The sequence below is a fragment of the Ammospiza caudacuta genome, chromosome 8 (genome assembly GCF_027887145.1).
Source record: "Ammospiza caudacuta isolate bAmmCau1 chromosome 8, bAmmCau1.pri, whole genome shotgun sequence".
In the NCBI taxonomy this organism is placed as follows: Eukaryota; Metazoa; Chordata; class Aves; order Passeriformes; family Passerellidae; genus Ammospiza; species Ammospiza caudacuta.
This window is the reverse complement of record NC_080600.1, coordinates 7,515,287-7,542,404: the sequence shown is the minus strand read 5'-3', so window position 1 is coordinate 7,542,404 and position 27,118 is coordinate 7,515,287. Positions and strand designations below refer to the sequence as shown.

Here is a 27,118-nt window from a genome sequence, read left to right as displayed (position 1 = left end):
TGGGCTTGCTGCTGGCCCTGCACTAATTACCTGATTTAATTTGATCTGTAAATACCTAACACTGGTGTGCCAGGCAGATGTGATGCTCAGGGTGCATCAGGGGAAGGTGTGAATGTCCCCGAGCACTCTGGTCTCTCTGACCCAATGTTGCAAGTCATTGTGGTCTCAAATCATCCCCACCCTCCCCAGTCATTGCTTTTTTTTGTGGGTTTCCCTGATGGATCTGCAAGACTTTGCATTCATGGTGGGGAAAAAACAATTCATTCACATTACAGGTTACATATATAGAAAAGGAAGAGAATTCAACAAAGTGGTTGCTCTGGGCTGCAGAAAAAATGGTTTGAGGGGCATCAAGTGGGTCTGAAGTGGAGAGGCAGCCAGTGGTCACCGCATCCCTTCCTGCCTTTCCTTCCCACTGTTTTGGCAAAACCACAGGGGGAACCCCAACCCTTCTCTGTCCCACAGCACCGTGGAGCAAAGAGGACGACAAGGACAAGCCAGTGACAAACCCAAGCGGAGCTTGGCTGGACCTTCCCCACTCTGCATCCCAGAGAGGTTACAATGGCCTGGTACCCACCTCCCCCAAATTCCCCTGGGAGGCTGCTGGAGAGCCCAAATCCCCAAGATGCCTCCACTCCCATCAAGACCCTTCAATGCTGCTGAGCTTCTTGAAGTGCTTGGTAACATCTTTTCCAAAGGATTCGGGAGGGTCTCTGGAGGAGATGGAGAGCAGAGGAGGAAAAGAGGCTCAGGTTGGCAGAGATGATGCAGGGGACTAAGCAGCATGACAAGGGTGGTCCAACACAGGAGATGAGGAGACCACGCTGTTTTGCTGAGGAACAGCAGTTCAGTGCTATCTACCTGTGAGGCAGCAGCTCCATCCCCAAGAGGCTGCCCCTGGCCCAGCAGCATCTCCCTGAAAGACTCCTCATGGAACAAACCACTCAATCTTAGACTGCCTGACAGCATTGGATGACAAAATCCTGAGAGACCAAGGGGCACCACTGGCAGGTACGACAAGAGCTCGCAGCTGCTGGTGGTTTTCCAAGACAGGGCTCCTGGTTCACAGTGAGCTCCAAACCAGGCTGCCCACAAAGGATGGCATGGCTGCACCCCTGGCAGACCCCTTGCTCCCTCCTCAGGTCCTGCAGCCCTCACACCTCACCTTGAGCTGAATCTCACAGGCACAGAGGGGCTGCCCAGCTGAGAGGGGAACTGATGGGCAGCCAGGGCCCTGCCCGGAGCACGGGGGGGCTCCTGCACCCACCTTCACAGGGAGAGCTGCTGAGCACCTTGGAACTGAGCCTGGTGAGGAGCAGGGTGCTCCAGGGCGGTTCTCAGCAGGGCAAGGCAAAGCACCTGGCTGCTGGGGAAGGGGTGTTTGAGCAACATCCCTCAGGAACATGCTGTCATGCCTGAAAAGGCTGTTTCCATACTGGCACTCGGACAGCACAAGGCAGTCCATCTGGTGGGCACTGGGATCCGTGCTGGAGCCCGGCTGGAGCCCACTGTGGTGCACTGGAGCTGCCCCAGCCTGCAGGAGCCACGGCTGTGAGAACCACTTCTCCTCTAGGGGCACTGCCTGCTGCCCCTCCCAGGAAAAGCTGGGCTCTGCATGGCCTGCCAGGGGCTGTTTGGGGAAGCCACCATGCCCTGGCAGCTGCCTGGCTCCTAAGGGGGCAGGGAGAGCAACCTCCACCTCACAGAGCTTCCCATCCCCAGAGAACAGGGACTCATGCAAGCCCTGGGCAGGGCAAGGAAAAGATTGGGAGGGGGGTGGCAGCCACAGCCCAGCCCCTGGGGGATTCTCAGGGCTGCCACCTGGCAGAGTCTGGGACTCCAGGTATGCTCCTGCAGCTTCCAGCTGTTTTGGAGCTACGGCCAGCGAAGCCTCTGATGGGCAAGTGGCTGGGTTTGCCTGGAGGGGGACACTGTGGCACAGAGTCCCCAAGGTGTTTGAGTGCACCAGCTGGCACCCAGGCTGGCTCTGAGCATCAGGAAGAGTGTTATCTACAGGAGCAGAGAGGGTGGCTTCTGCCTGAAGGGCTTGGTTTGCCAGCTGCAGTGCTGCAGAGGATTTGCTGCTGGAGATGGGGACACCCAGCACAGTCCCTGCCACCAGCCTGGCTGGGTTGAACGGGACCTGCTGCTCTGGCTGGGCAAAGCTGCCCTCAGAGGGAGCAGAGCCCATGGAGCCCACAGCCCCCTGGCCTCCCCATGTGCCCGCTGCCTGGGGCTCTGCTGGGAATGCTGAGCCAGCTGCCCAGCAGCGCTGGAAGTGAGCCACAGCACTGCTTTCCCCATGGCAGCGTGGGAACTCCAGGCTCTTTCCAGCACCCTCCCTGAGGAGCACCTGCCCCACACAGGATGGCACCTTGGTGCCAAGCCCCTGAGCTGGTGGCTCCTCCTGTGCCCCCAGGCTGAGCACAGCCTCCTCCCACTGCTGCAGCTCCGTGCTGCCCACATTCAGGCTCTGACAGGCGTTTCCATCCACCTCGCTCTTCTCAAAGAGGGTTTCAATGACCACCAGGAGGGAGTTGCTCTCCTCCTTGGCACTGCTGGTGTCCTCATTCTGGGTCAGCCCATCAGGCTCAGGGATGAAACCTGGCAGGGAGAACTGAGGCACGTTATCCGTGTGGGAGTTGTATATGGATGCATCCTGCTTCATCATGGCCCCAAGGAGAGAGTTGGGGTCTACCAAGCGCTGCTCTGAGCTGGAGTTTGCTTGCACCTGCAGCTCCTCCTTGGCTTGGAACGAATCCAAGAACCCAGGAAGGGCATTCCCATACAAGACTGCTTCCCCCGTGGCAAAGCTGAAAGGCAGCTGCAGGTTTCTCTTGTGGAGATGCTCCTCCCCTTCTTCATTCCTTCGGCGTGGAGGCAAAAAGGGATGGAAAAACAGCATGAGCATCTCCTCCAGGCCAGGCAAAACCACCCTTCTAACATCAAGGGGGTGGGGAACTCACAGCTTTGCCCTGGCTTTTCTAGAGGAAAAGGGGGCTGGATTGGGCTGGCTACAAGAGGGCTCTGGGGAGCCCACAGAGAGGTCTGCATCACTCAGGAGGACAAATGCCGCAAAGTGCCAACCTCACCTACACTTCCCTCCCCCTCCACAGCCACTGCAGGCCTCGGGCAGCCCCTCAGGCCCAGAGCGGCTGAAGGGGAACAGCAATACTCACGACAGGGCTCGCTGGCGGGCGATGATGCAGTCGGGCCTGTCCCCTTTGTAGACCAGCCGTGCGTTGGCCTGCACCCACACCCAGCTGCCCCTCTTGGTCAGCAGCCGGAACACCGTCAGCCCGCTCTCGCCCGTCTTCATCACTGGGGCAGGGACACAAAAGAAGTGCCACATGCAGAGATCCTCCATGGGGGCAGACAAATGACACGTGCTGTGATGCCACAAGGTTGGGTATTGCCTCGTGGCCGTGCTACAGGAGCAGGAGATGCAGCATGCTGTCCCTCTGCCAACTCCCTGAGCTCATCCAGGAGGAAGAGCCTTTGTCACAGCTGCTCCAGCCCCAGGACAGACAGCACCAAGGAGCAAGAGTACAGCCAGGCCAGAGCCTTGAGGCACCCCACAAACACCCCCCAGCACTCACTTCTCACGTGGTGCTCTGCGCAGTGCATCATGTCGGCCGCGTGCACAAACTGGTATCCGGATCCCCTCCTGCACAGCTCCACCTCTGTGTATCCCAGGACAACCTTCCCCCTGGAGACAGCACAGCAATGCAGTGACACCAGGGATGCATCCCCCACAGCTGCACCCCACTGGCCAGACCCTGCTTTGGGTGGGGCAATGCTCCACCCTGGGCTGAGCTGCATCCCCTGTTCCACAAAGCACCCAAACCACAGCAGACAAGAAGTGCTGGTGCCCAGTTAACCTGCTCCCCCCCGTGTTACTGGGGGCCTGCAGTAGAGAGACAAATACATCAGGCCATGGGAGCTGGGTCAGGTGTTCCTCGTCCCCACCAGGTCTAGTTTTCTGTCCAGCACCAGGATTTTGCCGCAGGGAAAGTGCGAGATGCCTTACCGGGAATCACAGGCCATGGGAGTGAAGTCCAGCTTGTGCTTTGTCTGGAAGATCAGCGTTTTGGTCCGGAGCTCCAGGATGGAGAGAGGCTGGAGGAGTGTGGCAATGGCAAAGAGAGCAACCGGGGACTTGTCTGCTGCTGACTTTTGCTGCCCAAGAAGGAACTTCAGGCGCCCATGGAAATTCAAGGCCTTACATGGATTAGAAAACATGGGTGTGAAGCAAACAGGGTGGTGGAAACTGGCTGTGCTCTCATCCCTATGGGACACAAGAGGCTCTGCGGGCCCAGGAGGAGCAGAGGGGTGTCCCAGCATTACCAGGAATCCCGAGGAGTTATCCAGCAGGCAGCGGAAGCGGCAGGTGAAGCTCCTCTCCACAAAGGATCGCTTCTCAGCACGGAGGCGCTGCGAGCCGGCGAGCAGCAGCTGTTCAGGGGGAAAAGCTGGAAAAGCAAAGGCAACAGGAAGCTCTCCAAGCTGTGCTGCACACACCCTGAGCTCCTGGATCAGAAGTGCTCGAGTGAAGTGCTGCAGGATCAGCCTGGCACTCACTGTCAGCAGCATGCACCGGGGGCCCGTGCAGCTGGCGGCGGAAGGAGGCCCTGTCGTCCGCATGGATCAGCTCGTACACGCTCTGGTAGATGAGATCCGACTGGAATGACAAAATAGAACAGTGTCTGCTCCTGGACAGGCTGGCACAGGTGTCAGGAGGAGGGCAGGGCAGAAGGTTTCCCTTCCTGAGAACTAAAAGTGCAGGATTGAGTGTGAACAACAGGCAAATTCCAGCTCCTTCCCCTTTGGAAGGAGCTGGTGCCCTTTGGGAAGCTTTGCTCTCCATCTGCACCTCCTTCCCACACCAGGACTGCATCCATCTGTTTCCAGCCAGGAGAACACGGTGCTCACCTGGTGGAAGCCCAGGTAGTCCTGCACGGTGGGGGAGATGTAGAAGATGTATCCGTCCCCAGTCACAGCGATGACAAATCCATTGAGTGCCTGAAAGCAAAAGTTCAGCCCAAACTTACTCTGCCCAGCTTCCATCCAGCTGCTGAACCATGAAATCCCCCTCAGCTGTTTCTTCAGCATCCTTCTTCCCCAACAAGGAACCCCACAAAGGACAGCACTTGATAGCCATGCAAGATCCACTTCTGTGGAGTTTCTCGTTCTCAGCACGAGCAATGATCCAAGCAGGACTGACCACTTTCTCCAAACCCTCCATGGAACCCCCTCTCACTGCAGGGCAGCTCCTGCATCAGGAGGGACCAGCTAAGGAGAGGTTCCGTGGAGGATCTGGAGTCCTCCTTTCCATCTGGGAATAGCTACACTCTCCTAGGGCTGTGCTTTGGACATGATCATCCTCGTGGGTCCCTTCCAGCTCTGGATATTCTATGATTCCGGTGACCATTTCAGGCTGATTTCTCCCAAAAGCAAAACACTGCACTAGGTAGTAACTCATGCCCCCTGTTCTTGGCTGTGATATGTTTAATTTATTAGTGAATGGAAGGAGAGAAATTAGGGAAAGAACACCCTAAATGGAAACCTAGCATACAGATCCAGCTTGCTGAGGGACTAGTTCCTTCCCTTTGTGTGCTACAGCCCCCTGAGGGATCCCAAGCCAGAGATTTCTGCAAATCACAATATATGCTTAAAATGATCTTCGTGGGGAGGAAAAAAAGCCACCAGACAGCTCAGCAGGGGGATTTCTGTCACAGTAACACCTCATAAGCTCTCCAGATGTCTTCAATCACTCCAGCCTGCCAATGCTCTGATGTTGATGGCTCAACAAATTGCCATCACATGGTCCAAGCCCAAAGCCCTGGGGAGTGCTCGGGAGCAGATCCAGGCTGGGGCAGCCACGGGCTCCCTGCTGGTATCCAGCTGCTCCTCTGTGACCATCACACTCACACACAGCTGGCACCGTGGGGGACCTCGTGTGGTGCAGGATTCACTGCCAGAAGTCACACGGAGCTCCCAGGAGTCACTGCCTGGCCAAAACCCCACATGGAGACTCCTGCTGGGGGGGTCTGCTCACACTGCCTGCTGCCTGGAAGGGAGGGCCCTGCAGGAGCAGGGCTGAAGCGACCAAAGCCAGGCTTAAAGAGAGCCAAGCATCCATTTGCCGGTGTCTGGAGAGGTGGGAGAAGAGGACTGAAGGCCCAGAAAGCCTACAGGAGAGCTGAGGGTGGGCAGGCCCTGGCAGCACAGAGTGTCCAGAGCAGCTGTGGCTGCCCCTGGATCCCTGGAAGCGCCCAAGGCAAGGCTAAACATTGGGGCTTGGAGCAGCCTGGGATAGTGGAAGGTGTCCCTGCCCATAGCAGCTCATCACAAGATGAGCTTTGAGGTCCCTTCCCACCCAAACCATTCTGGGATTCTGTGAGAGCCCAGGCACAGGAGATGGCAAGAACATGGCATGATTGAAGACCTTGGCCAGACTCGCCCTGCAGCCCCAGTGAGCCCCACGTTCCTCAGCTGATGTGCCCAGATGTTTGCTCAGCAGTCAGCCTTTCCACGTGACCTGCCATGCCAGGCCCTTCCAGCTCACATTTACAAATGGCAGCCCCAACCAGCAGCGCTGTGGGAGGCTGATTCACCAGCCCCTGGTGCTCTGAGCTTCACTGTCAGCTGTTTGATGAGACACACGTGGCCTTTCTACAAAGCACAGCTCTCACTTCCCACTGGCTTTGTCCACCACTGTTTTCCAACATCCAACTGCTCTTCTTTTCTCCCCCACAACCTACAAAGCTGGCTTTTCCCATCCCAGGCAGGCTGTGAACTCATCCCCACAGAGCTCACACAATGCCCCAGTAGGGCAAGGAGTTCCTGGGGGTTGTTTTGTCCCATAGCTCTCAACATTCTCCTCTTGCCCTTTGCTAAAGATAATGAACCAGCCCAGCACCTTGGGAACTACTCAGGGATCCATCCTCACACCACCACATGACATCCCTGAACCTCCTGGTTGGGATAGAGCTTGTGTCCATGAGATGTAACACAATCAAAGGGGCAGCAAATTGCAGTGGGATGAGAGGAAACGTTGGGAATGGGGATCTGGACCCATCCCAGCCAGGCAGTGCCACTGGTCTCTGTCCCCAGGAACTCAGTGCCTGCTGGAATCACAGTGAAGCAGCTCTGGGCAAGGCAGGGTCTCTTCCCACTCCACAAAAAGCTCCAGAGCAGTTTGGGCAGACCCCAAATGACCAAGCCATACCTGGAGCAGCAGCTCTCCCTCAGGGAACAGCTCCCTGTCACCCTGCAGCTCCGTCCATCTGTCCCCTCCTGGGTGTCTGGGCTGATCCACGCAGTTGCCAACGTTTGGAGCTGTGGCTGCAAGTGAGAAGGCAAGAAATCAGTGTGGAACAGGTGTGACGGTGTTCACAGCGGTCTGAGGATGACAGGAAGAGATGAGGGTCTGACTCCATGTTTCAGAAGGCTTGAGTTATTATTTTATGATATATATTACATTAAAACTATACTAAAAGAATAGAAGAAAGGATTTCATCAGAAGGCAGCTAAGAATAGAATAGAAAGGAATGATAACAAAAGCTTGTGGCTTGGACTCTCTGTCCGAGCCAGCTGACTGTGATTGGCCATTAATTAGAAACATCCAACATGGGCCAATCATAGATCCATCTGTTGCATTCCACAGCAGCAGATAACCATCGTTTATATTTTGTTCCTGAGGCTTCTCAGCTTCTCAGGAGGAAAAAATCCTAAAGAAAGGATTTTCCATAAAAGAAGCCTGTGACAGAAGAGGCAAACCAGGAGCCTCCTGCTCCTCCTCCCCACCCCAGGGCTGCTCATGCAGCTGCTGGGTGGAAGGTGTGACCATCACTGGGAACTGGCACAGAGCCCACTCACAGAGCCATGCCCAGCTTCTGGGCTGCCCAGGCTGGAGAATGTCAGGAGCCAGGACATCCCTCTGGCTGTCCTGAGCAGCCAAGACCCTTGCCAGGGGGCTCAGAGACCCTGGCACAGAGCCCAAAATGCCCCTGTGGTTTTGATTATGACCCGTGGAGCAAATGACCAACCTTGTATGAAGATCAGCAAGCCACAACAGTTTAAGTAGGATATCAGTGAAGTTATCATGGGGTGGAAAAGTAGATTTTAGGGTTTTTGGTATGGGGGTTCAGGAGGCAAGATGGAGGGAACTGGGTATGTCCAGCCTAGCTCCTTCTTTTTCTTGGCCTCCATCTGCTGCTGTGATGGTGGCGCTTACAGATTGGTTTAGAGTAGAAGCTCACCGTCTAACATAGGTCATAGGCATTGGAAAGTAATTGTAAACATTGTACAAGTAGTTTTTAGTATAAAGACATAACACAGCCCTGTGGGCAGGCAGAGTGCCTGGAACTGATTTGCTGAGCAGGGCAGGAGAAAATTTTTTATAGATAAGATAAAATAAACAACCTTGAGACTGAGAAATTAAGAGCCCTGACTCCTTCTTCAAGCGCTGGGCTGGGAAAAGAGACTTTTGAACTTATCTTGGGGTCACTCTGACCAGCTAGAGATCCCAACACTGAATCAGCCTGGGGAGCTCATGGCAGCAACTCCTTGCTTCCAACCAATCTAAAAGTGCCAACATCACAGCAGAAGATGGAGGCCAAGAAGAAGAAGGAGAAAGGCTGGACATGCCCAGATCCCTCCATCTTGCTTCTTGAACTCCCATACCAAAAACCCCAAAATCTACTTTTCCACCCCGTGATAACTTCACTAATATTCTGGTTAAACTGTTGTAGCTTGCTGATCTTCATACAAAGTTAGTAATTTGCTCCACAAGTCATAATCAAAACCACAAGCATTTTGGGCTCTGAGACCCCTGGCAGGAGTCTTGGCTGCTCAGGACAGCCAGAGGGATGTCCTGGCTCCTGACAATTCAGGAGCCTCCTCATACTTCAGCACTGGATGCCTTCCACCCTTGGGTGCAGCCAGCATGAAGCTCCTGCTGCCCTGCTCACAGGACTCCCACAGAACCAGCTCTTGAGGGAACAGGAATGAGCACAGAGGCTCCCAGGGACATCTCCAGCACGATCCTTTATCTGCTGATTATCACTGGAAAAAAAAAAACTCAAACCAGCAAAAGGATGATTTTCAAGGCATGTTTTTGCGCCAGCTCACACCAAAAAAAAAAAAAAAAAAAAAAAAAAAAAAAAAAAAAAAAAAAAGAGAAAATCACAGAAAGGCTCAAAGCAGCTCCTGTGTAGGAACCACCCCACCCCTGCCACCACCAGCAGCTTGTGTAGCTCCCTGAGGTCTGATACCCTGTGTAACTCACATCCCAGCAGAGAGCACTGCCTGCCCAGCTCAGCCCTGGGTGTCAGGTGGTGCTGGATCCAAAGGGAAAAGATCCTCTGAATTCTGGATATGAGGAGGCACCTCAAACTATCCATACATTTAGTTTTCTCCATGGCAGAAGCTCTCACTGCACCACTGAAATGCTTTAAATGTTTGTTTGGTTTCTTCTCTGGTAACCAAAACCAAAACAATTTGGAATCTAAAGAAGTTTCACGTGCAGCTGCTGATCTGGGACACTTTGCTCTGCAGAAAAAAAAATGGATTGGCATGTTTGAATTCAAAACTAACTTGGAATGAAAGCATCCCTGGGATGTATTTACACCTGGAGCCTGAGTGCCCACAAGCACCCACCTGTGGAGGTTTCATCATGCAGGGCATGGATGCAGCAGGGTTAGGGTAACCAGCTGCAGGTCTTGCACAGGGTGACACAAACAGTGCAGAGGGTGCTCTGGAGCAGAGTCAGCCCCCATCTCCATTGCTGCCAGAGCTGGGGCATTTCCTGCTCCCTCTGACCTTCAGCACTCCTTGGGGATGCTCAGGCAGCATCTCCACCTCGTCCATCAGCCACGGCTTCTGCTCTTTTCCCTCCTGTGCTGTCAGACCTGCCTGCTCAGGGCATGTGAGACCTCTGGGAAAGATGAGAGTCAACAGAATCTTTGCTTACAGACACCAGGCAAAAAGTGTGATTGCCATGCGATCCCCAAGGGAAAAAAATCCCATCTGGACCACATGGCTTCAATTTGCACCTCATGGAGCCTAATAGTTTCAAAATGAAACATCGATTCTCATTTAAAATTTTATTTCTTTTGAAGGGCTGACTCCTCTCTAAAGCATTGAAATGAGGCAGGCTGGCAGGGGATTTCAAAAAGAAACAAGTTCTCCCAAAATAAAGCTCCAAAAGGGCACAGAACTTTTTGAGAGCATGCATGTCCTGAGAGCATCTGGCCTCCAGCTCTCTCCCAGTGACCACCAGCAGCATCTGCAGGGAAAGCTGGGGAGAGCTGCTGTGGCTTTCAGAATCCAGCGGGGAATACCCATTTTGGGCTTTCCAGCAAAACTTCTTCACCTCTTCCACTGATCTCAGGAAGGGGCTTTTAATCTCCCACCAAAGGTGCTCGCTTCCCCTTCCCTCAAGCACAGAGCAGTCCATTCCTGCACAGCTGAGCTCAAAAATCCTCCAGAATCCGTCTCCCATGGGACACACCTGACCTGGGGAGAAGGTCTGGAGCATGGAGAGAGGGCAGGAAACTCGGAGAGATGTTGTCTGCCCCCAAAGTGCTGGCGGTGTGGAGCAGCTGGTGCTCACAGCCAGCCCAGTCCTCACCATCCACAGCCAGGGGCCCTGCTGTTCCTGTGGCGCTCCTCCTCCAAACAGGTCTCTGAACTCATCCTCGCTCAAACTGCCAAGAACCATTGGGACTGGGAGCAATCCCAAGGGAAACCCAAGCACTTCCAGGCAGAGGACTCCAGGCCCATGCAACCACCAAGGGTACAGGGGCTATTCCAAGTCACTGTTTTGTTGTCTTATTTATCAAGAGTTTTATTATCATTATGGTGCAAGGGTTCCATACCACCAGAGTTCCGTAACTCCTCGATGTTTCTCGTGGATAACTCCTCTAAGCACTAACTGCTCCTGGTCCTTGCAGTAGTCATCATCTGACTCCAGATGCCACCAATCCACTCGTTTATACCACTGTTCTTACTTGCTACAGGTGTGGCCTGTTAACATCAGGCCTGCTCCTAATCTTTAGTAATTGGTCCAGCTGCAACTCGTCGGGGGATAAGATTGCATTCTATACCACCTTCATTTACCCATAGTGTATCCCCAGACACTTTTTGACTTGGAAGGGAAAACCCCAACATTTTAACCATATCCCAGCTGACTTACAACACAGGAAACCTCATGTGAGGGAGGGGTCACTCCTGAAACAGCCCCTTGCTTGAGACAAGATGGGGAGATGCCACCCTCTGGAATCCCACCTGGAGCCATGTGTGACCGTGTTCACAGGGGTTTTTGAATGAGGGAAGAGATGAGAATGTTGACGCCGTATTTCAGAAGGCTTGATTTATTATTTTATGATATATATTACATTAAAACTATACTAAAATAATAGAAGAAAAAGTTCTCATCAGAAGGCTAGGTAAGAATAGAAAAGAATGAATAACAAAGGTTTGTGGCTCGGACAGAGAGAGAGCCAGCTGTGCCATGATTGGCCATTAATTCCAAACATCCACATGAGACCAATCAAAGATGCACCTGTTGCATTCCACAGCAGCAGATAATCAGTGTTTACATTTGTTCCTAAGGCCTCTCAGCTTCTCAGAAGGAAAAAATCCTAAGAAAAGGATTTTTAATGAAACGATGTCTGTGACAGCCATGGATCCCCCAGCCTGCCGCAGCCAGGTCTGCAGGGGCCAAGGGCTAAGATGGACTGGAAACAGTGGCTGGCAGGGAGAAGAGACCCCCACTGGCTGCCAGGCAGCACAAAGCAGGCGAGAAGCTGTATTAAAAGCTGGCTAATTCATCCCATTTAACACACTCCTTCCAATGGAGCAGTTCAGACTCCCACACAAAGCAGCTGAGATCACAAATTAATGGGATTAAAGGAAACCGGTCCAACGTGTATCCAATCTATAATATACCCACAACAACAAAACTAACTGGGTAAAAGGACAATTCGCTTTTGCTGTTTGTGCCCAGTTTTTCCCATCTCCTGCAGTGCATCTTGGACAGTTAATGGGAATTAACACCTGCCTGGGGTGCTTAGGGACATGGGTTAGTGGTGGGCTTTGCAGTGCTGGGTTAATGGTTGGATTTGGTGATGGTAGAGGTCTTTCCAAGCTCAGTGATTCCATAATTCCATGAAAAAGACCATGGCAGAAGCCATCTGCATTACCAGGTAAGTCCCAGGCATCTGCTGGGGCAGTGTGGTCATCACCTACATTTTCAAAGTGCTGTGACAGAGGCTAAGTGTAATTTTTAAGACAGTAGGGGAAAATCCAGCTCTGTTTCAAACCCCAATACCACCCAGAGCACTGCAGGTTTCCTGCTGCTGGTGTGATCCCCAAGGACTGCAAGGTTTTCACTCAGCCAGGGAAGATGCCAGACAGGATCAGCAGAGCTTCCAGCATCAATGAATCAGGATGGGCCCCATACATCCCCAAGAGCACCCTGTCGCAGACATCTTTTGTGAAAAATCTTCTCCTTAGGATTTTTCCTCCTGAGAAGCTGAGAAGCCTCAAGAGCAAAATGTAAACGTTAATTATCTGCTGCTGTGGAATGCAACAAGTAGATCTTTGATTGGCCCATGTTGGATGTTTCCAATTAATGGCCAATCACAGTCAGCTGGCTCAGACAGAGAGTCCAAGCCACAAACCTTTGTTATCATTCTTTCTTTTTCTATTCTTAGTTAGCCTTCTGATGAAATCCTTTCTTCTATTCCTTTAGTATAGTTTTAATGTAATATATATCATAAAATAATGAACCAGCCTTCTGAAACATGGAGTCAGATCCTCATCTCTTCCCTCATCCTAAGACCCCTGTGAACACCGTCACACACCCTCTTATGGGTTGGCTTTCTTGCCTCTGCAAGGAGGTTCCTAAGCCCTGAAAAGGAGGAAAAATTCCAGCAGAAGATGTAAGTAATCTACAAAGTAATCTAACCCCTTCACTTTTTTGCCCATCACATTCCCTAAGGAAAACATGACAAGGCTAAAACACATCCCTTGCCTCTGGCATAGATTTGGTGCTGAAAATAAAAGGTTATTGGTAACCACCCCAGAGCCAGATCTGCTCTCTCAGACTGGGTTACACTGACAAACTTCATCCATGGCAAACACTTCTCTTTGAACAGGCTCTAGAGGTGCCTGGCATCCAAAAGCCAGGAGCTCCTCCAGCAACAACGAGACACACACAACCATTTTTGTCTTGGATCCAATCCCAAACCCTGTCAAATCAGCACCAACCTTTGCCTCCTCAGCTGCTGAACAAAGGCACGGTGCCAAGCAGAGCAGGCTCATGCCATCCAAGTGGGACAGACAAATGCCAAACCCACGGATTAGAAACTCCATGGAAAAGTCACTCAGCGTCTTCGGAGGAGCACAGAAATGCCCTGGGGAGTGCTGGCATCCCCAAATCCACACCAGCCTCTCCAACCTGCTGCTGCAAACCTTCATCCCACACAGTCCTGCAGGATCTTGCCCAGGGACAGATTTGAGCTCGACTCCTTTCACTGCCTCAGACCCCTGCAGCTCTGGCCCAACAGCCAGCTCTGGTAACAACAAACAAAGAGGAGATGAATAAAAAAAGCTAATTTAGTGCTGATTGCAGCGAGATTACCCAGGGAGACCTGCTGCCAGCTGTACTACAGTGGAGCACTGGGGAGGGAGCTGGTGAGACCAGCACCAGAGGGGGAAAGGACCTGGTGAGGCCTCCTGAGCTCCAGCCAGGTGAGCTGCATGGGGAGGCAGCCCACTGTTCACTGTTTGCTAGGAGCTCTTAGATATCCCGAGCTTTGCCAGACTCCAGAGTGTGGTCTCACACCAGGACATGGTTTGCCATGGATTCTGAAAGAGACTGGGTTAGGTTGGATGCTGGGAAAGAATTCTTCCCTGTGAGGGTGGTGAGGCACAGATTACCAGAGCAGCTGTGGTTGCTCCATCCCTGGAAGAGTTTCAGGCCAGGCTGGACAGGGTTTGGAGCACCCTGGGATGGTGGGAGGTGTCCCTGCCCATGGAAGGGGGTGGGATGGGATGAACTTCATTCCAACCAAAACCAGTGTGGGACTCTGTGATCCTCTCTTCTCCTAGGAAGAAGGCATGGCAGCACATTTCCTAATCACACCCTCTCCACCTCAGAGAGCATTTTAAGTCCCATTTTCTTGCTCACCCTTGGCAGAGCCACATCTGCAATCCCAACATCTGCTTCCTTTGCTACAGGAACCATAGGACACACAACTCTCCAGCTATCTGGAGCTTTACCAAGCCACTAAAAATCCATCCAGGCTTTTATGAGATCTCCCTCTTTGCAGCAAGTCACAGCACAGAGAGGCCTGAGCATCGTGGCAGTCGGCAACAGAGACACCAGCTTTTCTCCTTGGGCCCTTGCTCTCATCAGCAAAGTCACTCCAGATCTGTCTGGGAGGCTGTCACACACAGGTCCAAGTAGCAACCACTGCAAATTGGTTTGCAGACAGAGCTCAGCACAAATCTGGCAGTGAGGTCCAGCCACTGTTCACACGAGTGACAAAACCTTTAAAGTGCCTTTGAGGCAGAGGCAGTGATAGCACCAGAGCTGTCACCACTACGCAGGCTGGGCAGAGCTCGGGCAGACCAAGCCATGAGCCCCCTGGTTTTGTGCAGGGAAGGCTGAGATCCCAGGCAGCAAAGAGCTGTGCATCACCTGCAGTGTTTGCCCTGGGGCACAGGGGAGTTACAGCGTGCACACCTGTGATGGTGTTCACAGGGGCTCTTGGGCTGGGGGAGAGACGAGGATCTGACTCCATGTTTCAGAAGGCTTGATTTATTATTTTATGATATATATTACATTAAAACTATACTAAAAGAATAGAAGAAAAAGTTCCATCAGAAAGCTAGCTAAGAATAGAATAACAAAGAATGAATAATAACAAAAGTTTGTGTCTCGGACAGAGAGTCCGAGCCAGCTGACTGTGATTGGCCATTAATTAAAAACAACTCCTTGAGACCAATCACAGATCCACCTGTTGCATTCCACAGCAGCAGATAACCATTGTTTACATTTTGTTCCTGAGGCTTCTCAGGAGGAAAAATCCTAAAAAAAAGATTTTTTCGTGAAAGATGTCTGCGACACACACCCTGAATCAGCCCGTGGAGGCATGGAAGGAGCTCACAGAGCTTGCCTCTCTAGGCCCGAGGCTTATCATTTCCAGCAAACTACTAATTAGTCTGGTTTCTCATTAAAGCACAGACAGAGGAGAATATTTAAAAGCAAAGCAGACTCAAAGGACGATGCAGTGAGTCAATACCCTGCAATGGAAACCAGGATCCCATGCAGATTTCAAGTCCCTTTCCTTGTATCCCCTGTGGAAGCAGGCACAGATACCAGCACCCAAACCCACTGTGGTTGTCTGTCGCAGACATCTTTTTATGGAAAATCCTTTCCTTAGGATTTTTCCTCCTGAGAAGCCTCAGGAACAAAAAGTAAACATTGATTATCTGCTGCTGTGCAATGCAACAGGTGCATCTGTGATGGGTCTCATGTGGTTGTTTGTATTTAATGGCCAATCACAGTCAGCTGGCTTGGAGACTCTGTCCAAGACAGAAGCTTTTGTGATCATCCTTTCCTATTCTATTCTTAGCTAACCTTCTGATGAAATCCTTTCTTCTATTCTTTTAGTATAGTTTTAATGTAATATATATCATAAAATAATAAATCAGCCTTCTGAAACATGGAGTCAGATCCTCGTCTCTTCCCTCATCCTGAGACCCCTGTGAACACGGTCACTGCTGTCCTCTGCTCTGTCCCACCCTAAACACTGCCCCAGGCTCCTAGACCCCATTAAACAGGTCTGTTCCACAGCACCCACACCTCAGAAATACCAGAGAAGGTGGAGAAGGCTGGAAGCCCCTTCTCAGATTTCTCCTGGTGTTAGCAGCCAGACAAGACGCAGACAACACATGCAGGCTCCACTCTAGGGCTGGAGAAAATGCAGCACAAGGGGAAAAGGAGCCTCAGGGCATCACCCTGCAATTGGTCTCTCAATTGCCTGGAGATAAGGCAATTACGACTCTATCAAAACATCCATCTCTCTCCTGCCTGGAGATAAGGCTGGGCTTGGGCTGTGGGTGAGGATAGGGATGCTCCTCAGATGATGCCATGCTCTCCCTGCTGCAGAAGAGCCTGCACAAAGCACAGGACAGCAAACCTGAGGCAGAAAGCAGAGCACAAGGGGTGCCAGCACATACCCCCAAAATTCCCAACAGGAAACACCAGCAGCATGGGGCTGCTGTGACCTGCAGCTGGCACGGGTCCTCACCAGGCACGCCTGAGACCCAGGCCAAGCCTGATGTATCTGGGATGATCTGAAGTCAAACAAGATGAACTTCAGGGCAGAGCAAGGGGAAGGAGCTGGCAATCACAGCTAAGTGGCCAGATGGGAATAATTGGCCTGGCAGAAGGGGGCTGCAGAGCCCCTGCAATGCCAAAGGCTTTTCCAGAGCAGCTCTCTCGCTGGGAAGCACACGCTGAGCACATCCACTGGGAACCAGCTCCTGCTTGGATGCACAGCTCCCAACTGGAGAGTTTGGCACCGGAGTCTCCTCCTGGAGCCCAGCATCCCAGCTGGAGAGGGCCCTGGGAGAGCCCAGAGGAGTGGGCATGAGGGAAAAACCTAGGGAGCCAAGTTTATCCAATCTGCCGTGGGGAGAAGACACAATAGGAGCCTCTAAATATAAAAAGCTGCTGCTGCCTTCCTGCCCCATATGCTCTGCATTCCCCAGTGTCCAGCTCCCATTCCATCAGGCCCAAGTCACTGCAGAGGGAACATGTCCCTATCTACGTGTGCTGGTGACTCCTGGGAATGTGGTGACTGCCCCCAGCCAGGCCCTGCATCATATATAATGTTAAAATTTATTAAACACACACTGTAACTGTAATAATAATAAAGGGTTGAAGAATAACAGAGAGGGTAGGAGGGAGAGAAGGAATATGGAATAAATATAAGAATGCCAAATATGGAATAAACAAGGAAAGACAGAATATGAAATACAGTAAAAGGGAACATGTAATATGTATTATATCATGAACATTCAATTATTTAGTGAATTTAATTTTGAATTCCCATTCCAGTCAGACGAGGGCATTGTTGCAGTTCAGCAAGACACTGCTTTACCCACCTCTCTCTTCTTCTCCACAGGGTGCAGGGAGTGCGACAAGGAGGAGTTTTGGACATAAAGGCTGGCTGGATTGTTGGACATAAAGGATGGCTGCTTATGAGATGAAGGAACTTTTCAGGAGGTCTCAGCTGCTGGGCAGGCCCCCAAGTGTCTCCCACCATCCATGGTGACATTTTCCTGCCAGCATCAACATCCAAGGGCCTGCTCCTATAACTCACCATCACGCTTCCCTCAGGAAACACAACCTCCCATCTCAAAGCTTGGGATGTCACAGACATCTTTTATGGAAAATCCTTTCCTTAGGATTTTTCCTCCTAAGAAGCTGTGAAGCCTCAAGAACAAAATGTAAACAGTGGTTATCTGCTGCTGTGGAATGCAACAGGTGGATCTGTGATTGGTCTTATGTGGTTGTTTCTAATTAATGGCAAATCACAGCCCAGCTGGCTTGGACAGAGAGCCGAGCCACAAACCTTTGTTATCATTCTTTCCCATCCTATTCTTAGCCAGCCTTCTGATGAAATCCTTTCTTCTATTCTTTTAGTATAGTTTTAATGTAATATATAAAAAAAAATAATTAATCAGCCTTCTGAAACATGGAGTCAGATCCTCGTCTCTCTCCTCATCCCGGGACCCCTGTGAACGCCGTCACAGTGGAACACCCGCTGTGCAGTGGGGATCGATCCCAGGGGCTTTTCCCCCCTCCCAGCACGGACACTCACCCCTCAGGTAGCTCTTCACCCTCAGGTAGCCCACGGCCAGGCGGAGGATGGAGAGTTTATCCAGCCTGGAGCGCACATCCTCGGGGAAGGGCAGCAGCCCCGTCAGCTTGCTCAGCTCCTGGTTCAGCCGCTCCCGGTGCCGCTTGGAGGGGTTGGACTTCACACCCTCGGCAGGGGGGGCTTTGGGGCTGCAAGAGGCACAGGGGAGGGTAATCAAGCTGGGATTGTCCAGCAGGCTCTTTTCAAACCCAGCACTGGCTTTGGTGCAGCCACAACAGTGAAATGCTTAAGATTTTTACACACACACACTGCTCCTCTTAGAAATCACAGAGTAGTTGGGGTTGGAAGAGACCTCAAAGCTCATCTTGTTCCACCCCCTTCTACTATCCCAGGCTGCTCCAAGCCCTGTGCAACCTGGCCTGGAACACTTTCAGGGATGGGGCAGAATGAGATGAGCTTTAAGGTCCCTAACCAACACAAACCATTCTGGGATTCTGTGACTTAAACAAAGGGACATTGCATAGGGTGATTCAGGGCACTGCACTGTGAAAAGAGCCTCTCTTAAAAAAAAAAAAAAAAAAAAAAAAAAAACCAAAACTTTTGTTTTCTTCCAATATTCTGATTTCTGTCCCTTTCAGATGGGCATTTCCAAATTAAACCAGCATTTGATGCCAAACTTAGGAGGAACAGTGTCCAGGAGATCAGCCTGAAGCCTACACGAGGTCCCATCTCTGTGAGCAGCACTTATTTCACCCACCCCAGCCAAAACCCCAGCACAGCAGTAAGAGCTCAGTTAAAAGCTTTAACAAGTCCTGGATGTCAACCTGTGTCCTTCATTTTTTAATGCCAATCTGAATTTCACAGCTCAAAGACAAACCCAGATCTGCATCCCCTAACACACAGCTCCTTTGGTTTGATGTAATTTGTCTAACCACAAACTCGCAGCCTCTTTTCAGGAAGGAGCTTTGGATAACAGGACCTGCCAGTGTTTAGCAGCAATTTAAGCTCCCTCCTCTACCATCACTCTCCAATCTCATCTGGCAGGGCTGCTCGCATGTGTGACACGAGAGGAAATGAGCATTAAATGAAATGCACCGAAGTGCCTGTTGAATTTGCAGCTCAGGGAGAGACTGAGGGGTCTTTTAAGGCTGAATGGAAAACTGCAGCATTTCCCCAGGAAAGCTGAAGCCTGTTGGGTTATAAGAGCTGCATCAGGAGGGATATCCCCTCTCTCAGGGAGGCTGGCACAATCCAGCTCCAAACTAGTCCACACAAGCTGGGTAAAACACACTGGCACTGTTTACAAAGCTGAAACACTTTTGAAATCACAGTCATGCACCAGGAAGGAGAAAAATTAAATTAGGTTTCAGAAAATTTGTCTGAGATTCCTCAGATATCCTTTAAAGTCTTCTGGCCACTCACCATCCAAATCCAGCTCCAAACATAAAGAAAGAAGAGAAAATGGGACTGGTTTGTTTTTCCCCAGCTGCTCCTTGAAAGGGGGAAGTGTATCCCTTCTGCAAGCTGGCAAGTACCAAGGGAGATTATTCCTGACAGTGGCACTTGCCTGAGCTGATCTATTAATTTTCAAGAACAGTTTTTTTGAGTAACTAAGAAGGAGAAACCCCTCAGACCATCCTCCCTGTCACATCCCACTGCCACCAGCCCTGCTCCGCCTGGCCGCTCCCAGCAGGATCCCGCTCCAAGGTCTGACCCAGCACAGAGAAAATGAGTCTCTTCCCATTCCCAAGGCTGACCTTGCAGAACTCAGGGAATGAGGGCCCTTCTGCTCCAAAGAGATACCTTCTCCTGCACCCCGAGATGCAAAAATCCAGCCCAAACCCTCAGGCTGGTGTGCTGAGGGCTGGAATCACCACTTTGAGATGAACAGAAGACAGGTTTGTGGCAAAACAACCATCCTTCATGTTTACTCAACAAGACTCTCAATTAAATACCCAAGAGAGGCTCAGGGTCACCTCGCCACAGGTTTAAAGTATTGATGCTCCCTCCTTCATCCTGGGCTTGGACTCAGCGTGTCCTTCCCCACAGCCTCCCAGAAACAGACACCCACCTTTAGCTCCTATACACCTGGAAAAGCTGAGGTTAAACAGGCTGGTGGGACTTGGGAGCTGGGAAAGGCAGGAAACACCGGGGACACCGAGGGGGATGTTATGCAACAGCTACTGAGCAGCGCGGTAATTAATAATTACAGAATCGAGGTGTTTTGGTAATTACTAATCGCTGTACGTTTGATTTAGGCGGGCACCAAAAACAACCCAGCCTGCAAATCAGCGCCGAGCGGCTCAAACTCCGCGGCGAGCTTACGGAGGACGAGCATCTTCGGGATTTCTGCTCTCCCACCAGCGTGCCGGAGCCGGCAGCTCGTTAGCTCCAATTAAACCTGATTAAACCCGGCAACCCAAGCGTGCTGCTGCTGCTGCTGCTGCTGCCGCCGCCTTTGGCTCCCCCAAAGGCACTTCCCAGAGCCCAGCCGGGCTCTCGCTGCCCCGTCCCACGCACCCACCTCTTGGGCACCGGCTTCCTCCTCTTCCTGCCCGCGTACATCCCCGACACCACCGGCAAGGACAGCGGCGACAGCGGCACCGCGCCCGGGGCGGGGCTCCGGACACCGGCACCGGCCACGCCCTTGGGGACACCACGCCCTTGGGGACACCACGCCCTTGGGGACACCGAACCCACGGAGCGCGGTCCCTAGTGTCGTAAATGAGGAGCTCGACACTTCTTATTTATGACACTATTCAAGCAGCAGAGGTAAAGTGTGAGCAATGCAGCGCTGGGTACAGCGGGGGAAGTTTTCCCTCTCCAGCTGCACGCCCATAGTTGAGGTTTACAGGTATTTATTTATTTATAGGGGTACTCATCAGCTTTCTCAGCAGTTTCTAGTCCCAGTTTTTACACCACAATTCTGTACGCCGTTGTGATTTAGTTTGTCTCAGGATGTATCCCAAAAGGAGTATCCCCAGATGTCAGGGGTCCGGTTTCGGAAAGAAGAAAGACGAATCCCATCTGGTGAAGTCCAGCTCCCCAGATGTGGGTCTGTCGCAGACAACTTTTATGGAAAATCCTTTCCTTAGGATTTTTCCTCTTGAGAAGCCATGAGGCCTCAGGAACAAAATGTAAAAAATTATTATCTGCTGCTGTGAATGCAAGAGGTGGGTCTGTGATTGGTCTCATGTGGATGTTTGGAATTAATGGCCAATCACAGTCAGCTGGCTTGGACACAGCTGGCTTTGTTATCATTCTTTCCTTGCTATTCTTAGCTAGCCTTCTGAGATGAAACCTTTTCTTCTATTCTTTTAGTATAGTTTTAATGTAATATATATCATAAAATAATAAATCAAGCCTTCTGAAACACGGAGCCAACATTCTCATCTCTTCCCCTATCCAAGAACCCCTGCGAACACCGTCACATGGTTCCACCTTTTAGTTACAAGGACTGTAAATCTCATAACAGTGATGTCCACCTTCCCTTGGTCGAAACTATTAATCCTTGATTTGATGTTCATCTTCCTTTCTCAAGCTGTTTTTCTCTGCTTTATTAAGGTGTGAGATAAGCATGCTGCCTTTATATATAAATTCCAAAGCTATGGTTTCAAGGATACAAGCAATATTCTAAAATTATTCTTCAAAAGTTTTCTATTGTAGAACTTGTTATGAATAAGAAGCTTGACTAGGCCAATATTCAAGCAGCAATCAATTTATTAATTATTTTGGTCAAGTATGAGCAATACAGCGCTGGGTACAGCGGGGGAAGTTTTCCCTCCAGCTGCACACCGATAGTTGAGGGTTACAGGTATTTATAGGGGCACTCATCAGCTTTCTCAGCAGTTTCTATTCCCAATTTTTACTCATCAGCGGTTTATAGCCCCAATTTTATGTCACAATTCTAAACACTGTTGTGATTTAGTTTTTCTCAGGATGATCCATGGCCCACCATGCTCCAAGAATGTGGGGATTACCGTGCCTGTGGGCCATTGTCAAGGGGACACAGAATCCTGGCAAACACCATGTCCATGCATCACCATTCCAGAGCCTGATGCCCCTTCAGGAAAAGCCAGCCTGTTTTTGCCTTTCCCTGAGTTAATGTCACCCAAAATATTTGCTCTTCCCCCAAAATCAGCTCCAGCTGCTGTGCTGAGGCTGGCCAGGGAAGCTGTGGCTGCCCCTGGATCCCTGGAAGGGCTCAAGGCCAGGGCTTGGAGCATCCAACGAGTCTGGCTGCAGCCAGAGCTGTTAAGGAAAGCTGGACACATCCTTTGTGGATTGTTTGGCTGGGTTTTTCAAGCTGTTTGCAAATTCCAGGGATAAATCCTTGACATGCAACTTGATTGCTTCTTGCCAGGGGGCAAAGCAGAGGCCGCTAATGGTGTCACAAATGCGCCAGCTCAGCAGAGCCGATGTCACTTTGATGGGAAATGTGGAAAACGTTTGGTTGCGACCTTCCCAGGCCCAGGAATTTAATTTAATGCGTTTAAACGAGGGCTCGGGTCACTGCACACGCTGCCAGCCTCCAAGCCTGGGGATGCTGCTCCAGCACCTGGAGCAGGGTGCGGAGGGAATTAGGGCAACTGGATGTGCAGGTATTGGGAAGAGACCCGTCCCAGGCTCCCTCCTGTGGGGACCTGCGGGTGGCACAGTGCAGGCATCCTGTCTGTCCCTATTCCTGGCTGCTCCCTAACCCGGCTGTTCCCTATTCCCACTGTGAAAAATTCCTGTATTCTATGATTGGCTTTTCGCAAATATTCAAATGAATATCGTATGTGTTGTGTTAGAAAGTAGTGCTGCATTAATTCTCTTAAGAAGTGTTGTTAAGTACAGTTTTAGGTTATAAAAAAATGTTAAAATAGAAACTATGGTGTGTAGGATGCTTTTTTTCTAAAGAAAGGACTCACACCAAGGTAGCAGCCACAGGACACCTGAATCTTTCAGAGAAAGAGAATTTATTGCTCCATTATCAGAAGAAATGAACTTCTTTCCGCCTTGAAGGCACTGTCAGGATTTGGAGGAAGAAGCTGATACTGATCAGACAGAATCCTGTGTTTGAATAGAATTTATGCATCATGTATGAGGTGTATGAATATGCAACAGGCTGTTGCTTTTAAGGGTTAATCCTCTGTTAACGTGGGTCCTTTTTCGGGCTTATTTTGCCCAGAAAAAGGTACCCGGACCATCAGTAACTCTTTGTTTCTATTGTCTCATATTGTCCTAATCCAAATTGTCCAAATTATTATTACTCTAATTGCATTACTATTTTTATAACCATTTTATTACTATTAAACTTTTAAAAATTTAAAAACAAGTGATTGGCGTTTTTCACACCACCTTCTCCCTAATCCAGCTGTTCCCCATTCCCGGCTGCTCCCTAACCCGGCGGTCCCTTATCCTGCCGCTCCCAATGCAGGCTGTCCCCTGTCCCACCCGGCTCCCGCCTGTTCCCTATCCCACTGCTCCCTGACTCGGGTGGGCCCGGTCCCACCTTCTGCCCGTTCCTATTCCGACCGCCATTCCCAAACCAGGCTGTTCCCTGTTCCTAACCCGCCTATTCCCTATTCCTAACCCGGCCGTTCCCATTCCCTAATCAGGCTGTTCCCTGTTCCTCACCAGGCTGTTCCCTGTTCCTAAACAGGCTGTTCCCATTCCCTAACCCCGCTGTTCCCTGTTCCTAAACAGGCTGTTTCCATTCTCTAACCCGGCTGTTCCCTGTCCCACCTGCTCACTGACCCGACTGTCCCTGGTCCCGCCTAGTGCTTGAGCCCTGTTCCTTGGCCAGGCTGTTCTCTGTCCCCCCTAGTCCCTACCCCGGGCCGTTCCCGGTCCCACTGTCCCCGTCCCTGTCCCCGCTCCCGCCAGAGCCCTCACGATTCGTGGGCGTGGCCTTTCTCAAGGGGGCGTGGCCATGGGCGTGGCCGCAAGGCGCTTTCCTCACCGCGGCGCGCCGCCTCTCCCGCTGGCGTCATCGCCGCGCGCCGCCGCCCTCCGCCATGTCCTTGTGGGTGTCCCGGCTGGGCCGGGCCGCGGCCGCCCGGGGCAGCTCCGCGCCGGACAGCGGCTCCATCCTGCTGAGGGTGAGTGCGGGCGGCTGGGCGGGGCTGTGTCCGGAGCGCTGTCCTGCTGGGGGGGTGGGCAGCACAGCCCGGGGCCGGAGGTGCCTCTCCCCGGGGCTGGGAGCTGGGAGAGGCGGAGGAATGCGGGGCAGGCTGGAGCAGAGGCCGGGGAGGGGAGTGCGGTGAGCTGCGGTGGCGGCTGTGGGCAGCGGTGCTGCGGGGAAAGGAGTGTTAGATAGGGATGGACGCCGCTGTGTGAGGGAGGTCACTGCGCCGCTCGGAAGGAGGTTTGTAGAAAGGCGCTCAGAAAGTCCCTGCCTTCACCTCATAGCTCAGGTGGGTCCCTCTTGCCGCCTCTCAGAAATCGTGCAATAGTTAAGGCTGGAAGCGGCGTCCAAGCTTTTGCCCACTAAGCGATATTGAAATGAAGCTGTAACTCTCCTGAGAGCGAATTTAGTGTTATTACATGCCCCAAACCACAGAAAATGCAAGCAAAAGTCTAATGTGGGGTCTCTCTTGGGAACTCTGGGTGTGATGTGTGTCTGGCCTTCAGACTGGAAGTTGTTCCGTGTTTTCTGCCTTCTCAGCCTTTAATTTCATGAACAACTTCCCAGCCTAAGCACTGCTGCAGCCGCTAAGCTGAAATGACAGTGCCGAGGTTACTGAGCAACAATTCCTTGTATTAGATATATAAGAGTGTGTCCTGTGTGTGTTTTTAGCTAAAGAATCCCTCCAAATCTGCTGATTTCTATGGGTTTTTCCTCCAGGCAAGAATCCACACCAGCCCTGAGCAGAGCCGGCAGTATGGGTGGCTGTCGTACATGCTGGGAGAAAGGACCACCAAGAAGTTCACAGAGCACAGCAAAGTCTTCACAGTGGAGGGGAATCTCTCTTCTGGGAAGGGCAAGCTGGCCAAGCAGTTGGCAGACAAACTGGGTATGAGTCACTGTGGCTGCTTCCCTGAGGGCTGACAGGGTTTGATGGTGGCTCCTGTGCAGAGGAAGCTCACCAGAGCAGCAGCTCCTGCCTGGGGAATGCTGGAGGGAGTGGGGAGGGTCTGTGCGTGGTGCTGGTGAGGCTTGTGATGGGGATTTGTTGTGAGTGAGGCTTCAGTTCTGATGGAGCCTGTGTGCCCCTGGAGAGCGTGGGTGTTCCACGTGGGTGTGCTTGGAGCGGCTCAGCTCTCCGTGGGCTGGGGCAGAGCTCAAGAGTTTGGGTTCTGCTGTGGTGGGCACAGGGACTGGGGCTGGGTGGGAGCTGGGCAAGGAACAGGAGCAGGAGCTGGGGCTGTGTGGGAGCTGGGCACAGGGGCAGGGGCTGTGTGGGAGCTGGGCAAAGAGCAGGAGCTGTGTGGGAGCTGGGCAAGTGTCACTGCCTGGGGGTCTCTGCACAAATTACCAACAGGACAGGGCTGCTGTGGAATGTGCCTTGAGCTGTTTTATTTTCTAGCATCAGTCTCATTACATGGTTATGGCAACGGGAAGATGCCAGCAGCTCACAGCCCTGACACCAGACCAAGAACTTCACGTTACAACTCACTTTAAAAGTTTTTTGACCAATCACACAAAGCAAAAGCACACTGACAGTAGTTCTGTCCGACCACTGTAAGCACACGTACCTTCAGTCAAACAATATTGCTTATTTTGGATACAATACCTGCTTGTAAGCATTAAAACACAGTGGACAGAGCTCCATTATTAAGCTTAGAACTTCCTAATATCTCAGATATACTTTTCTGTAGCTTAATGAGTTATTCTAGCCAAGCATTAATACACAGACCCTTTTTCTATTTGTCCTTATTTTTCTACTTTTTACATAATTTTTCAGCCTACCAATCTCATGGCTACTGCTTAGCTCTAATCCCAGTTCTGCTGTCTCTGAGGCCTGCCTTTTGCAGCTTTCCCAAACCCCTCTGATTTTCTGGATTCCCACAGGCAATGAGCAGCTGTGTGCTCATCAGCTGGAGAGGCGTTAGCTGCAAACAAGCACAGCTCATTCCCGCTGTGGGTTCCTTTTCAGGAATGAAGTACTTCCCTGAGGCGGACATCCACTACCAGGACAGGCTCTCAGGGGATGGGCAGCTGCTGCCTGAGAGGTTCGGTGGTTTCTGCAGCCTGGAGAAGTTCTACAACGAGCCCAAGGCCCCCGACGGGCACTCGTACCGCCTGCAGTCGTGGCTCTTCGGCAGCCGCGTCCTGCAGTACGCCGACGCCCTGGAGCACCTGCTCAGCACAGGTTGGGCTCAGGGAGGGTGTGGGCTGGGAGGGACTGTGGGCTTTGTGAGGTTTCCAGGATGAGGTGAGGGAGGAGAATCTGACCCCACGATCTCAGAAGGCTGATGTATTATTTTATGATATGATATTATATTAAAAGAATGTTATGCTAAAACTATACTAAGGAAAGAGGGTACATCAGAAGGCTCAGCAGGAATGAAAATGAAAGCTTGTGGCTGACTCAGAATCTGACACAGCTGGATTGTGATTGGTCATTAATTAAAAACAAATCGCATGTGTGATGGTGTTCACAGGGGCTTTTGGTTGAGGGAAGAGACAAGGATCTGACTCCATGTTTCGGAAGGCTTGATTTATTATTTTATGATATATATTACATTAAAACTATACTAAAAGAATAGAAGAAAAGGTTTCATCAGAAGGCCGGATAAGAATAGAATAGCAAAGAGTGATAGCAAAGGAGTGTGGCTCGGGCTCTCTGTCTGAGCCAGCTAAGCTCTGATTAGTTATTAATTACAAACATCTAACATGAGCTAATCACAGATCCACCTGTTGCATTCCACAGCAGCAGATAATCAATGTTTACATTTTGTTCCTGAGGCTTTTCAGCTTCTCAAGAGGAAAAATCCTAAAGAAAGGATTTTCCATAAAAGATGTCTGCGACACCCATGTTTGGAAAACAATCTCCAGACCACATTCTAGAGTAGCAAAACATGGAGAAGCTGAGGATTCTCATCTTCCCAGGAGAAGAAATCCTGGTGAAGGGATAGATGGTAGATCAGAGAAATTCCTGGTGTTTTGCAAATGTGGCATTGCAAGTACACTGTGTGGAAGGCAAGCTGGTTATCAGCAGGGATGATCTCCATGAAATTTCCCAGGAGTTTGGAGCGGCTGTTTGCCCATGCACTTGTCTGAA

General features: G+C 51.3%; 2 protein-coding genes across 2 annotated transcripts in view; one reads left to right on the top strand and one right to left on the bottom strand.

Annotated features, from left to right (window-relative positions):
* Positions 1-1,138: 1,138 nt before the first annotated feature.
* On the bottom strand, positions 1,139-20,471 carry LOC131560580 (uncharacterized). Its single transcript, XM_058809411.1, has 10 exons — positions 20,431-20,471; positions 17,907-18,094; positions 7,232-7,347; positions 4,933-5,022; positions 4,582-4,681; positions 4,348-4,472; positions 4,031-4,221; positions 3,600-3,709; positions 3,180-3,321; positions 1,139-2,867 (listed from the first exon to the last, which is right to left on the bottom strand). The coding sequence occupies exons 1-10, from the start codon at positions 20,469-20,471 to the stop codon at positions 1,139-1,141; spliced, it is 2,832 nt and encodes a 943-aa protein (XP_058665394.1).
* Positions 20,472-23,885: 3,414 nt separating this feature from the next.
* Positions 23,886-27,118, top strand: part of NDUFA10 (NADH:ubiquinone oxidoreductase subunit A10) — a 29,707-nt gene continuing 26,474 nt past the window's right edge. Inside the window, exons 1-3 of the mRNA XM_058809530.1 lie at positions 23,886-23,992; positions 24,739-24,907; positions 25,991-26,206. Of these exons, the coding sequence (XP_058665513.1) occupies positions 23,909-23,992; positions 24,739-24,907; positions 25,991-26,206 (469 nt within the window). The 5' untranslated portion in view covers positions 23,886-23,908. The remainder of the gene's footprint in view (positions 23,993-24,738; positions 24,908-25,990; positions 26,207-27,118) is intronic.

What these genes read in the sequence shown, in the direction of transcription:
- LOC131560580 (XM_058809411.1), bottom strand. Translation starts at nt 20,471, where the DNA reads ATGTACGCGGGCAGGAAGAGGAGGAAGCCGGTGCCCAAGAG. An exon ending in AGGAAGCCGGTGCCCAAGAG is followed by an intron (nt 18,095 to 20,430) that starts GTGGGTGCGTGG and finishes TGCCTCTTGCAG; the next exon opens with CCCCAAAGCCCCCCCTGCCG. An exon ending in ATAACTCCTCGGGATTCCTG is followed by an intron (nt 4,222 to 4,347) that starts GTAATGCTGGGA and finishes AATCCATGTAAG; the next exon opens with GCCTTGAATTTCCATGGGCG.